The sequence below is a fragment of the Phalaenopsis equestris genome, unplaced genomic scaffold, assembly GCF_001263595.1.
Source record: "Phalaenopsis equestris unplaced genomic scaffold, ASM126359v1 Scaffold235840, whole genome shotgun sequence".
NCBI lineage: Eukaryota > Viridiplantae > Streptophyta > Magnoliopsida > Asparagales > Orchidaceae > Phalaenopsis > Phalaenopsis equestris.
Genome location: NW_018253697.1, coordinates 188,677 through 202,452, shown reverse-complemented (window position 1 = coordinate 202,452; position 13,776 = coordinate 188,677). Strand labels below are relative to the sequence as shown.

General features: G+C 36.6%; 1 protein-coding gene across 2 annotated transcripts in view; it reads left to right on the top strand.

The window, feature by feature from the left end:
• LOC110039210 (squalene monooxygenase-like) overlaps positions 1-13,776 on the top strand; it is a 79,004-nt gene that overhangs the window by 61,979 nt on the left and 3,249 nt on the right. For both annotated transcript variants that reach the window (XM_020744201.1, XM_020744202.1), the window contains exons 2-7: positions 4,316-4,427; positions 4,565-4,739; positions 10,299-10,467; positions 10,681-10,899; positions 11,056-11,331; positions 11,469-11,747. In XM_020744201.1, coding sequence (XP_020599860.1) covers positions 4,316-4,427; positions 4,565-4,739; positions 10,299-10,467; positions 10,681-10,899; positions 11,056-11,331; positions 11,469-11,747 — 1,230 coding nt within the window. The remainder of the gene's footprint in view (positions 1-4,315; positions 4,428-4,564; positions 4,740-10,298; positions 10,468-10,680; positions 10,900-11,055; positions 11,332-11,468; positions 11,748-13,776) is intronic.

The window sequence follows — 13,776 nt, the reverse complement described above, 5'->3', positions numbered from 1 at the left end:
TATTTCTTGACAACGAGAATGATGCTTTCTTATATATTGAACTTCACATTAGAAACTTTATTAGTAGAATTAGTTAATTAAGAGTTTATTAAAATTACATTTTTATTTCAATTGCCTATTAGTGATAAATATGCAATTTGAATTATATTGTTGTGATTGAGTATTGATTTTTTAAATCTTAGTTCGTAGCCTCTAATATTACTCTCTGTGGGATCGATATCCAGGACTCCATTAGAGTTCTGTATTATTTGAGCGATACGTATACTTGCGTTGATAAGTGTGACTTTGTAATTATTGAATATTTTATACACATCTTTATCAAATCTATAACCGTTAAGTTTTTGGCTCCGTTGCCGGAGATTTAAATCTTCTAGCAGCAGTATTAAATTCTTGCATTTTTAAGTATATATCAAGTCGCTGTCAAGTTTTTGGCTCCGTTACCGGGGATTTAAATCTTCTAGCAGCAGTATCAAATTCTTGTATTTTTAAGCATATATAAAGTCGTTGTCAAACAACCACCTACAATTCCTTAGTTCTCAGCACAGAGGATCCTAGTTGAGAAGAGATTTCGACAGAGCCTCCCTTCTTAAATTCTTCAAGAAACAGCAATCCACGAATGTTCCACACTTCCAAAGCACAAGAACTTAGGGTCTGTTTGGCGCAGCTGTTGATTATTTATAATCTGCTGATAATCAACAGATTATTTTGATAATCTGATAATCTGCAGATTATCAGAATATTCTAACTTGCTGTTTGAGACAGCTTATTCAGATTAGCTTATTAGTGGTTAAATGACATTTCTGCCCCTGTCTGATAAAACTGTTTGGAGCAGCTTATTTAGAATAGTTTATTGGTAGTACAGAAACATATAGTGTAGAATCGTACAATCATCACAAATCAGTTTTAAAAGATGACATACATTTGGTATCAGAGCGAGCTTGATCCTAGTTCCATCTTAAAACTACCAAAATCTTCCCAAATCTAAACCTGTCAAATCATAACCAAATCTTAACCTAACTCTAATTCCCCCCAAATCAACAACCCTAAATAATTTTTGTGCATCTTAAATCAACAACCCTAAATAGTTTGATACCTTCAATACCAAGAAAGGCTTAGCTCTCAATCCTGCAAAAATATACTCATTCTGCTCATATAAATTTCATAACAAGTGAGAGAAAGGCTTAGCTCTCAATCTTGCAAAAATATACTCATTTTGCTCATATAAATTTATTGCAGATTCAACATCCCTTGCTTTCATTCCATTGTTATTCACTAGATGCTCTCAATCCTGCAAAAATATACTCATTATGCTCAACTCTTTAACATAACAAGTGAGAGAAAGGCTTAGCTCTCAATCTTGCAAAAATATACTCATTTTGCTCATATAAATTTATTGCAGATTCAACATCCCTTGCTTTCATTCCATTGTTATTCACTAGATGCTCTCAATCCTGCAAAAATATACTCATTCTGCTCATATAAATTTCATAACAAGTGAGAGAAAGGCTTAGCTCTCAATCTTGCAAAAATATACTCATTTTGCTCATATAAATTTATTGCAGATTCAACATCCCTTGCTTTCATTCCATTGTTATTCACTAGATGCTCTCAATCCTGCAAAAATATACTCATTCTGCTCATATAAATTTCATAACAAGTGAGAGAAAGGCTTAGCTCTCAATCTTGCAAAAGGGTTGTCGGCTCCGAGGCCGGCGGTGAATGCCTTGTAGGCCACGTCGCCGACTCCCTTCATCGTCATCGCCGAGGGTTTAAGCGAGATGGAGATATCTGGAACACAGGAGGAGCTTGAAGAGCCACGAGGCGATGAAGCTGGAGGTTCTGGTAAAGCAGATCATGAAGGAAAATCAAAAGGAAGAAGAAAGGAATCCAGCGAGAGAGAAGGCGAGGGAGACAGGGGTACCTTCGACATTCGTAAGGCAACGCGGGACGCAGGGCTTTACCCGCGTCAAAGCCATAGAAGGATTTATCGGACGCAGACGCAGTGCGGCAGGAATAAATTTGGCGAACGTGATTACCAAACAAGCGGCAGCTTTTTGAAAACGCCGCCGCACCTTAATAAGCTGCCCCAAACGGGCCCTTAGTCTAGAAATGATTTTTAACAGAGCTTTCTCCCCTAAAGCCTTAAACGGCAAAAGACACAACCTCCCTTTCTCTCAAGAAAATTTCAACAACCCAAAATAGTGTTTTATGAAACTCTTTTATAGACAGAGAAGAGAGGGGAAACAGCCATCTACCACCGCCTGACTGTCGAATAGAACAACGGGGATTGAAACGTCACAATAAAGAAGGAGAAATAAAAGCCTATGGAAGGAGAAGAGTCGGCCAGCCCATTCCTTGCGATTGGAGAGCCGAAAAGTCAAGGGGGAGCTCGAGGAGATGAGCCGCGAGCAAGAACGACAAAGGAAAGCCGCGTGGATCACCCGCAGGAACTAGGGCACGCGAGCGGAATGGAATGAGCTCCGCAGGATCAAGCCACGGGATCGAACCGGACGAGGGCTTAAGTGCGCGGGTAAGGGGTAAAATAGGAATTAAAATTATAATTTTAATATTAAAGTAATAAAATATATAAAATATTTAATATATCTTAAAAATAAAATCCAATTCACACTTTTTATTCGTGTGTCAAAACATAACAAAATTGGTGTTTGTTTTAGGTAATTCTAACATTCCGGACTCGCTGGCTCGGTCTGTTTAACCGTCGGAAGTCGTTTTGACGAATTCATCGATTTGCGTGCTATTTTCGCTCGTGTCGGAAATATAGCAATATGAGTGCCTTTTCTAGCTAAAATTGGTGTCCCGGATGCATTGGCGCTGTCCATTTCGTCATCGGAGGTCGTCCGAAGAAGTTCACATTTTTACCCATTCTTAAGCTCAATTTAAGTCCGATCTTGTGCAATTTAGTGAATTATGTGCATTCGGTATGTGTATGTGACGACAAAGTCCTGACGAGGTTTTCCTATGACTTGAGATCCAATTGAAAATTTCTCCCTGAGTCTTCACACAATAGCCCTTAACCGCTCGTTCACAAGACGATGGTTTTGAGACCATATATGCTAGACATCACATGAAAAAAGAAAGTGGTTGGAATTTCTTAAAAGGGTAGATCCCAATTTTAGTTTTTTAAGATGGTCAATAGAAACTTGTAGAGCTAGATCTTGGGATCTATAAGAATAATGACCTCAAAAATGAGGTCAGCACTGACCTAGTGATTATGGGCCGACTAACTGAATACTACATGTCCATGCTTGATAGTTGCAGATACGAAGCTGCATCGGGAGCAGTTACAGATATAGAACGACGCCAACAACAATTATAAGACCAAGATATGTATTATTCAGTTACAAATATTTACTGGTGTAAAGGATTATAAATTGTAGTAACGTTCCCATTAAATGGAGGGACAATTATGTGATTTTTGATACCATATCGAAGAGTTATAAATAGAAGGATCATTTTCACTGGGAGGGGAGCCTAGAAACCTGACAAAAATTAAGTATAACTTGTGTCTTATTTCTCTTTCCTTCATTCTACCAACACTCTCTTCTTTGGGTGTGATCCAAAAGACAATTTAGGATCCAACACGTTGGAAAGAGCGCGAAAAGCACGCAACAAGCTTTCAATGCAAGAGTATTGTGGGTTCTGGAGTTAGTGGGATAGCTTGGCATACGCAAGATGGTTGGCGGGGTCTGATACCCAAACTTTGAGACTGAACAATGAGGAGAAATGGAAGAGAGTTAGTAATGGATGAAAATCAAGAGAGAGAGAGAGAGAGAAGGTTGGGAAGGGATGGAGGTGAGGAAAGACGGTGAAGGAGAGCCAGCGGCTACTGTTCAAAGAAATAAATTTTCATTTAATATAAACACAACTAGATTTTAATACTATTTTGAGTCGTGTCGAAACACGCCACCACTCAAACTCAAGGATGGGTTAAAGCTCATGTTATAAATGTGTTCGATTCAACAATTGTTAATTTTTTTTATTAAGTAGTTGTCATTTTTTAATTATCTTTTGAATTTTTAAGATTTACTGGATTTGCTAAACCCTACTTGGAGCCAAACATCCCTTTACAGTAACTACTTTTTTTTTAAGCATTGTTATGCATAGAATTTACAGTCTTTTAAGAAAGCTTAATGTTACTAGTGTTTATTCTGTGTGATGGAACAAGTGGTCATTTTTTTCTTATTTGCATACTGTTATAAAAATTGGCCTCATAAACTATTGGCAATTCTTTTTATTCAAATTTCTTATCACTTTAATTAACATAGTCTCCATTGCTTCTTTTCATTTTTTGCAGACTGGTCATCATGTACATGTTATTGAAAGAGATCTGACAGAGCCTCATAGGATTGTGGGTGAATATTTACAACCCGGTGGCTACCTGAAATTGATTGAGTTAGGCCTTGAGGGTAAATTCCTGGTCCAGCCCATATAATGAAAATTTTCATGTAGTTCACTACGACAATCTTGATTATTAAAAAAGTGTTTTTATGACCTTTTCATGAGTTCTTTGTTTTGATGAATGCTTTATTATTCTTCAATGCAGATTGTGTTGAAGAAATTGATGCTCAACAAATTTATGGCTATGCACTTTTTAACAACGGACAGAGTACTAGGCTCTCCTATCCTTTGGAGAAATACGGCTCACATGTTGCTGGTAGGAGCTTTCACAATGGACGTTTTGTGCAGAAGATGCGGGAAAAAGCTGCATCTTTACCCAAGTAATTATACTTTATTTTGGTGTTATTCTTTTGTATGTATTGCTTAGCAAATGCATATGTTAAGTCATTATCATTGTCAAAGCTAATTAGATTAATTAAATAGAAAAATTAGAAGGCTGAACTTATCTTCCTAAGTAATTTTGTTCAAATCTATATCAAAACCAGTGTTTTCTTTTTATCTGAAATATAAAACATGTTTAGAAAACTCACAACACATAGGAGCTTTCATAATGGACGTTTTGTTTTTAGGATGCTGGGAAAAGCTGCATCTAATGCAACCCATTAATTATAATTCGTTTCAATGCTGTTCTTCTTCATGTCTTTTTTAACAATTGGACATTTTTAAAGTGTTATTATGGTTAAAACTAATGACATCCTACAAAAAAAAAATACTGAAAGACTAATTTCCTTAAGAAAAATATTATAATGACTGGAGCAGGTGGATTGGAATATAATTCTTGCCGTTTCTGTAAGTACTTTTCCATGTTATTCATTGATACTTTAGAATTTTCTCGACAGGAATCTTGGTGCTGTCCTATCCAGACAGTTTGTTACAATTCAGTTATAGAGTAGTGAGGACCAGTGCAGTGTTGCTGCTATTACCCTCCTGCAAGCTGATGATTTCCAGAATAACTGTGAGCTTGTCGCGAAGTTGGTTGAATTTGTGTTTGTGTAACGCTTTGTTTAGTATGTCTGGAGGTAATTCTAGAGATTGAAGGTAATGGATTTTAATTTGCTTAGTGTTAATGTGATCCCTTATAAAGTGATAGTCAATCTCTATGTACTTAGTTGGAGCATGGAAGACTGGAATATGAGATTCGGTCCAAGAAATAAGCACACCCCAGTGACAGACTTGCTATCAATTTTATCACCCGTTCAGTCAGCATCCACATATGATATGCAGTTGAGAGCTCCTGGTTGAAGTATCATACCAAATTGAATGGTCACTTTTAGATATCAAGAAGGCGAGTGAGATTTTGATATGAGCTGTGCTTGGAGCATGCATGTACCGGCAAAGACAATTCATTGCATGTAAGATGTTGGGTCTGGTAACTGAGGCTAAAGTGAAATTGTCAATTGTGAAATGGAGTAATGGAGTTGGATGAGGTGTTCCTTAATCGGTGTAGATGTGCTTAATGTTGTAAAATCTAGCATACTGCAGTGTGGAGAAGTTGCATAACATACCTTTGTTGACCTAAAAATTAGGAATTTGATGTCTTGTGAACATCAATGCCAAGAACCAACCTATAGGACCAAGTTGTTTCAATTTAAATTGTGAAGCAAGACTATCTGTCAGCTGGGAGATTGCCTTAGTGTTGTTTCTTGTAATTAAGAGATCATTGACATATATGAGTACAAACAGTCTGGCATTGTCCTGATGATATAGGAACAGGGATGGATCAGCCTTGCTGGTTGTAAAGCCATTTGCAGTGAAAAATGCTGAGAATGTGGCGAACCATTGCCTAGGAACCTACTGAAGTCCATATAGAGACTTCTTGAGTAGGCAAAAGTGGTTACGAAACTGGGGATCATGAAAACTTAGTGGTTGAGATTGCCTTGTTGGAAGGCATTAGAGATGTTAAATTGAAAAATTTCCCACTTGTTATCCACAAGACTAAATGTTTCATGGTAGTTGATTCCCAGCTCTTGACTATGATCTTGAGCCATAAGTCTTGCCTTGTGTCTAGTTACCTTACCATCAGAATTAACTTTTGAGGTGTATTTCAATCTTGATGACTTTTTTTTTTAGTTATTAGTATTTATCCAACTGTTGAAACTTTGTTTTCTCACCTTCCATATCCTCATGGCCTTGAGGTCTATGAAGTGATATATTCCAATCACTCGTCGGTGGCATCATTGGCAGTGGGTGCTACCACCACATTGGAACTATTGGACAATTATTAGTTATATAGGTTAACTTGAGTCTTGGTCAACTGATCAATATAACAGGGGCACTGTCCTTGTCTTATGGCTATGAAACAAGATATGGATACGATCATAGGGACACAACACAACAGTGATACAACAATATAACATAATTGCAAAATGTAGAGAAAAAGATGTTAGGGACACAACGATGATATGATACTCTGTGCTCACATTTTTATATTTAAAAAATTAATAATGAGGTATTTATTTTTTTATTATTATCTATGGAAGACATCATAGGATGAAATATGATATTGAAAAAGATGTTTTTAAAGATAAAGAGAACCAAAGAGATTAGAAATTAAAAAAATACTTGATAACCATTAGTGCTCATCTCAGAATTAATTTGTGCTCATCTCAGAAGCCATTATTTTATTACATACATAGATAATACAATTAAATAGTGTCTGATAATGTTTGTGAATGATAACCAATTTACTAGAAAAGAAAAGGAAAATCTTTGTAAATGATTTTAAAGGGACGAGTCATACAAAAAAATTAGCATATTTTTTCATTTGTAGCTACCTATTTTGACCTTAATTATTAAATCATGGGTAATGATTCACTTATATTAAAAAGTTATGATATAATAATTTTAGTTCAGCAAAAGCTTATGTATTTAATTTTTTTCTTAATTTTTAGGATAACTTGTGCAGAAAGCCTTAATTCAAATAAAGCTATTTTGATCATAATGAGAAAGTTGGCCTTAATAATATTTAATTGAATCACAATTTTGATCGCTTAAATTGATAACTCATTTAATTTTTATAACAAGTATATTTTAATCATCTAAAAGTAATTAATAAGAACTTAGCTACAATAGTGACACAATTTCGGCTTTGATACCGTAGTGGAAAACTCTTTTTTCTTTCTTGTTATATATATATATATCCTTAAAACAAAACAGGAATACATTGATAAAGTTTAGTGAGTGGGCGCAACACCCACTCACAAAGCATACAACCCACGCAAAAAAACAAAAAGATACAAGTATACCCAAAAAAAAAAAAAAAGGCTCCAAAACAACAGGAGAAATGCTCAAAGGCAAAAGAGGGCATATGATGGAAGGATCTTGGACGGAGCGCATATTGTGCATTTTGTCACCGCAATATTATCAGCCGAAACCCAAATTACTCCTAAGTAAAACCACAAGGCCCCCTTCTATATGGGCGAATAACACTACGGTTTGAAGAAATTGCCGAGGAGTAACACCGGTTGGAGAAAAAAATAGGCGAGTAATAACATCAAGTTTTGTCCATAAAACACCCAAAGAGTAACCGCACGGTGAGAAAAATTCGTGAATAACTCTGCAAATACAACGAGGAATAACCCGCAGAATGCCTCCATGAACCTTTGCGACACTAATAACACCCCGCAGCCGTATGAAACTACGAAGAATAACTCCTTAAACACACCCGAGGAGCGCGATAACACCAAGACAAACAGAATACCGCTAAAATAAACTCACAAATAACACCCGCATAACGCAAGAGTATGACCATGAATAACCCCAGAAATACAACGACCTCCAAAACTCAAAATAAAACCATCAATAACACTCGAATCTTTACCAAAAAAATGTTGTGTGTTGAGAAGTAAAACTATTACGTGATTTCTAAAAGGAGTGTTAATCCCATTCCTTAAAGGTTTTACCTGTTCCTCTCCCCCTGGTTCTAGGGAGGGAGTCCAGTAAAAAATTAATATATGGGTTATCGCCTGAGAGCAGGAAAATGTCATCCTGTATACTCCTGAGTTCACGCATTCCTTTGTTCTTCTTAGATGTTTGGACTTGCCATCCTCAACGATTGAATGTTCAATCTGATCATCAACAAGATGATGATCCAAAGGTTGCTGAATGGATGCATGATGTTGCGCATCATGAGCTTGGTATTCCTCCAAGGGTGGAGTGCCCATCCAATTAGCTACAAATTGATGGTCTGTAGATAGTTGAATTTTTGCAGGTTGTTGCGCACGTTGAGCTTGGAACTCCTCCAAGATTGGAGTGCCCGCAGCATCAGTGTTCGGAAATTCTCGACATTTACTTGCATAATTGGAAGACCTTCCTCAGCAATTTGTGGAGATGGAAGAGGTGTTTAAACTACAACAATGTCAGCAGGTGGACTAGATTCTTTGGTTATTGCTATAGTGATGATCAAGAGTTTCATTAACCTTGAAAATGGAAGGGTTCTCAACAGGAATGCTTGGGGCCGTGTCAGGAGGGGGGATCTCAGTAGGGGCACTACGCTTTCGTGATTTTAGATGAGGCTTTAAATGGTAACAATGAGAGTTAGAATGGCCGAATATATGACAGATAGAGAAATACATAGAAAAATGTTCAATTACAATCCTTTGCCAATAGCCTTGATGTTGTGAGCCTAGCCGAATTTTCTCTGGAGCAGTTAAAGTGATGTCACTTTCAACAAGCACTCTGGCTTCAGAGGACAGGAAAGATTGAAAGTTGAAATGTCCGTTTTGAGAGGCTTACCATAAATCGTTGCAATAGAGTACAACACTTGTTGGTTAAAATGATGGAATTTCAGACCAGGGAGGCAAATCTAGACCGAAATATTTGGTGATTCAATTTGTGGGTCAAAATCCACAATCCATTTCAAAATCTTCATAGCTTGATTATCAATCCAAACAAAGCTTCTAACAAATAACGGTGTGTAGTCCTCTTCATTGATAAGTTGAATAAGGATGTGTCGCCCATCTAATAGTCCAATTTTCAACTCCCCAACAAGGTGCATTAGCTCAAATTTCTTGCAAATAATTTTAAGTTTGGGATGACCATAAAGAAATTTCCCTACCAAATTCAAACGACAAGAGGAAGCAAGCAGATTACATTCAGCTTCAGTAAAGTAGATGACTAGCTTCCCATTTTTCCTACTTGCTTTCTTAAGTAAACTAAACTCGCCACCCTCTGATAGAACAAAAGAAGGCGGGAACAAACAGGTATGGTTGATTAACTATTATAAATCTGATTTAGGTCATCTTCTGACCGAAGTTATAGTTTTAGCGATTATTCAAATCTATAGAATTATGTTGTGGTTTTCTTCAAGCACTAATTGCTGATAGATTTTTGAAGGTGAATGCATAGGCTCTGTATGAGATTGGTTTTTTATTTCAGGTTCAGTGGCTAAAAATTTCATTGTGGCTTGGACAGAAGTAGTTCACTCTCCAAAGCTTGAAGAAAAATCAGTCCATCCTCAAAAACATGCATCTATTTTACAGTTTTTTAAATTGAATTTGTTGATTAATGTGGGAACTGATGTTTTTATTATTTTTTTATATTTGATCTATACTTATATTTACTAACTAGAAATCACAAGTTTAACATTCTTATACCTGAGTATGCAAATTGTAAGAGTTAGCCTGATAAACATCTTAATGTTTTGGGAGCTCTATGAGCATTGCACATGTTGCTTCCTTTAGATATTACTGGATAGTGTTTTCTTGAAATCTAGGAAGTTTTCTTCTTATGATGTTCCGTGCCACATTGAATGACCAAATGATTTTCAATTTCTTATTGATCATATTTGTGGACAATTTTAGCAGGATGTCCTTTTGTTTGTTGTTATGTATTTGCTCCTTCTGAATAAATAAACAAAATGTGTTCTTACTTTGCTTTAGTGTTCGCATGGAGGAGGGAACTGTCACATCCTTGTTAGAAGTGAAGGAAGTAGTCAAAGGAGTAGTATATAAGAGTAAAGCTGGTGAAGAACTGCAAGCTTTTGCTCCTCTTACTATTGTATGTGATGGCTGTTTTTCAAATCTACGGCGTTATCTCTGCTCTTCAAAGGTGAAAGGATTACATTCTACCCATCTTTCTGTTCTTGTACATCTTATTCTTGTATTTCAGTTTTTCCTCTTGGTATTATTCTTGCTCTCAGTTATAGTCTAAAATCATACTTAGATGCAATAGGAAGTGATGCTGCGTTTTTTCAACATTGAACTAACTGGTTGGATATGCTCTTAATTCAGGTTGTTTGATGGCTGTGACTTTATTGTTCAGGTGGAAGTTCCATCTTCATTTGTTGGCTTGGTCTTGGAGAACTGCAAGTTGCCATTTCCTAATCACGGGCATGTTATTTTGGCAGATCCTTCACCAATTTTATTTTATCCCATAAGTAGCACAGAAGTTCGCTGCCTGGTTGATGTACCTGGTCAGAAAATGCCTTCCATTGCTAATGGGAAGATGTCTAATTATCTGAAGACTTCTGTAGCACCTCAGGTGTGTTCTGATTTTGATAGTGCTTTAACATTGATATTTCTTGCATTCTATCTAATTATATAGTTATATAAATACATATATATCACTTTTTTTCTTTGCAGTAATGTCTTTTCTTACACTAGCGTAGATTTTATGATTGCTTTACTCCTGCTTCAGATACCAACTGAACTGCATGATGCCTTTATTGCGGCTGTTGATAAAGGTAAAATAAAGACCATGCCAAACAGGAGCATGCCAGCGAACCCTCTCCCAACTCCGGGAGCGCTTCTAATGGGAGACGCTTTCAACATGCGACATCCACTAACCGGTGGAGGGATGACGGTGGCATTATCAGATATTGTTGTTCTACAGAACCTCCTTGCACCACTGCATGATTTCCATGATGCATCTTCTCTTTCTAAATATTTGGAATCCTTCTACACCTTGCGAAAGGTTTGTCCTTACAGGTTTTAAAGTATAACAACTATTCATCCAAATTAAATGCATTGGTCCCTTGGTCTAATGGAGTGATTATATTTGTTGGCTTATGCTTAATTCTTAACTTAACATTGTACTTTGCTGCTTCACAGCCTGTTGCTTCGACAATAAACACCTTGGCTGGTGCACTGTACAAGGTTTTCAGTTCCTCACTTGAGGCGGGAAGGAATGAAATGCGGCAAGCATGCTTTGACTATCTGAGGCTTGGAGGAACTTGCTCAACAGGACCTGTTGCTTTACTCTCTGGCCTTAATCCCCGTCCATTGAGTTTAATTGTCCATTTCTTTGCTGTTGCAGTATTTGGGGTTGGTCGTCTCATGTTGCCATTTCCTTCTCCAAAGAGGTTATTGATTGGAGCTAGATTAATCGCTGTGAGTTGGAACTTATCATTTATTCATTGAATTCAATATCACATCCTTGGACTTACTTTAATCAGAATTAATGATTTTCTTTACGGCTTAGTGATGTAGAAACCTGGTAATCAAAATTGCAAAGCCAGGTAAGATGGAATATGTAACAATAAAATAGCAGTAGCTTCTCTTTCAACACTGCAAAATGAACAGTATCATAAACGAAAAAAATGTTCTTCCTCCACACCACTTGCAGACAGTCATAGACCACTATTCTCTAACTAATAAAGTAGTCCCAGCTCCAAATTAACACTAAATTAAATAAAATACATTAAATTATGTGATTTTAGCTTGGAGTAGGTGCCAAGTGGGAACCTTTCATTTTGGAGTCTTACCATAAATAAGTCACCTTTTTTCCCTTTCAAGACTTATCAGCTTTTTGCTTATAATGTTGTGAAGTAACTTTTATTTTTCCTTGTCCTCTCATAGAATTGCAATAATGTTATTTACCCAATTGGTAGTACTGGTGCTTTTGGCCTTGAAGTAAAATAGTGAGATCCACCGTGAGATTAAAGCTTTGATGTAAACTTTGCAGAAAAGAGAATGACTTGTAGGCGGATTAACCATCGAATTAAATGCGAGCTCAGCTTGCGTCAGATCTTTGCCTCACTGTTGTGGTCAATCTCTGGGAATGCTGAAATTCATGTTTCCCGATTTACCACTTTGGTTTGCCCATGCGTCTGCCGTTGGTAGGCCAAACTAAGTGTTTTTTTTTTTTGGAAGCGTTCTTATAATTCTCTCCAAAAAAGCTTTAGAAATTTAACTTATAATCTGATATTATTCTCCACGGAAATCTAAGTAATCAAGCGGTTTCCCTGAAAAAAAGTTTGGCTATATTTATTCCATTTGTAGTTTTCTTGCATGCCACAAAATGCTATTTTAGAAAAATGGTCAATGGTCACTGGTCACCGTGACTGAATGGAATTCATGCTTAGTCCATAGCAGGCCTAACACAAAATCCAATCTTAGATCTTCCCATATGGAATTTAGGACGGCAAAGATCCATAAAGGCCACTATTCTGCCCGGCTCCCTTGAATTGTTTGCTGATGGAACATTTCTCCACAAAACTACATACGTTTATCCTCAACTTGGGCCAATAGAACCTAAAATTCACAATTTACAAGGTTTTGTCTCGATGAACATGTGCGGCTAAACCTCCACTATGGCAATATTGGATAATTTATTCTCTAACTGACTGTTAACTGACTGTATTAAGTATAGATATTGGAGTGCCTTTAAAAAAATATCACTTTTGCAAGAAATAATCAGCATGTGGAGTGACGACCACAATTAGCTCAAGAAACAGTGAAATTCTCATATTCAGAGTATAAATCTTGTAATCTTTCCATCACGATGATTTTTGTTTGAATACCAATCAACAAACTTTTTATATGTCTTGTTAACCATTAAAATAATAAACAACAACAATAAAACCTTTATTCCACTAAGTGGGGTCGGCTACATGAATCCTTTTTCTCCATTGCGTCCTATTTAGTGTCATATTTTCATTTAATTCTAATAAATTAAGATCATGTTTTATACAATATGCTCAAGTCTTCCTAGGTCTACCTCTGCTTTTCTTAACATAAGTCAAATCTAAAACATCTACCCTCCTGATCGAATCATCAAATGGTCGACATTTAATGTGACCAAACCATTTAACCGTTAAAATAATAAGAAAAAGAGAAAGTTAAAATGAATTTAACCGTAGTAACTGTTCCCGCGAGTTTTCCATCTCCTTAATCTTCATCACACGGTAAACATTTCCTCCCTCTATCCACACTGATAAGAGCACTATACAATTGTACTTTTTCATGATAAGCAACTCTGCTTATAATAGAAATAGCACTCCACTACCACTGATTCCTACCCACTATGCTGTGGTGATTAGGGGTGTAAACGAGCCGAACACGAGCCGTGTTTGGCTCGTTTATATTTCGAGCTCAAAAAGTGTGTTCGTGTTCGGCTCGTTTGCTTAACGAGCCGAAC